The sequence below is a fragment of the Limulus polyphemus genome, unplaced genomic scaffold, assembly GCF_000517525.1.
Source record: "Limulus polyphemus unplaced genomic scaffold, Limulus_polyphemus-2.1.2 Scaffold3546, whole genome shotgun sequence".
NCBI lineage: Eukaryota > Metazoa > Arthropoda > Merostomata > Xiphosura > Limulidae > Limulus > Limulus polyphemus.
The window spans coordinates 69,357-70,101 of record NW_013669156.1 but is presented as its reverse complement, the minus strand read 5'-3'; the positions used below and the strand labels follow the sequence as shown (position 1 = coordinate 70,101).

Sequence of the window (745 nt, the reverse complement as noted above, 5' to 3'; positions counted from 1 at the left end):
TTCAAAACAAACAAACAATAATCATTTTGAAAATAGGGAAAAGGGCTAGGCTGTCCCGATTTTTCGGTTTGGAAATCTGGTCACCCTATTTAAATATTCTAAACTTTTTTACCTGTTTTAAACCTAAATCACTTTAAGGGTCTCAGAGTTTCTCCTTGGGCAACTGTTAGCCGATTCAGGCTTGTAAAAGACTTTAACGTATACAATGAGCTTGAATTAGAATAATCAGACATAGGACGTGTTCCTCTGATTGAAGTCCATTTGGCTTGTTGAGAGGTTTGAGGAAGGTTCCGTTGCGAGATAAGAGGAGTCTTCCGATTGTGGTCCTTGTTCGTTGTAGCCACATGACCAGCTGTTGCGAAGATGTTGATAAATAAATACAATGAAACAATCATTAAAGTTATATTAGGCAATCAAAACCTGAAAGTATAATTAAAATATGAAATTAAAAGAAACTTATGAATGAGTTTAAACGAGAAATGCAGTATTTAAATTTCAAATGTCTAGTCAGAGGTCGAAGTATATTTTAGAAGAAGTATTTTTACAGCTTTGTGTCTCCTTCAAACAACATACCATAATTATAATGAATCATCTTAAGGCAGATAAAATAGATAACAAAGGAAACAATGAAAATGCTAAAATAAAAGAGTTCCACACTTTGTACATATATATATTGTTACGACAGCGGAAGTCATGTGACGCTAGTAACACGTCATGAACTTCTAGAAAAATCATGTCCCTTCCT

At 33.8% G+C, this 745-nt stretch overlaps 1 protein-coding gene across 2 annotated transcripts in view; it reads right to left on the bottom strand.

Moving 5' to 3' along the window:
- The window catches only part of LOC111088326, a 32,559-nt gene that overhangs the window by 4,418 nt on the left and 27,396 nt on the right, over nucleotides 1-745 (bottom strand). For both annotated transcript variants that reach the window (XM_022398102.1, XM_022398103.1), the window contains exon 5: nucleotides 113-352. In XM_022398102.1, coding sequence (XP_022253810.1) covers nucleotides 129-352 — 224 coding nt within the window. In that variant the 3' untranslated portion in view covers nucleotides 113-128. The remainder of the gene's footprint in view (nucleotides 1-112; nucleotides 353-745) is intronic.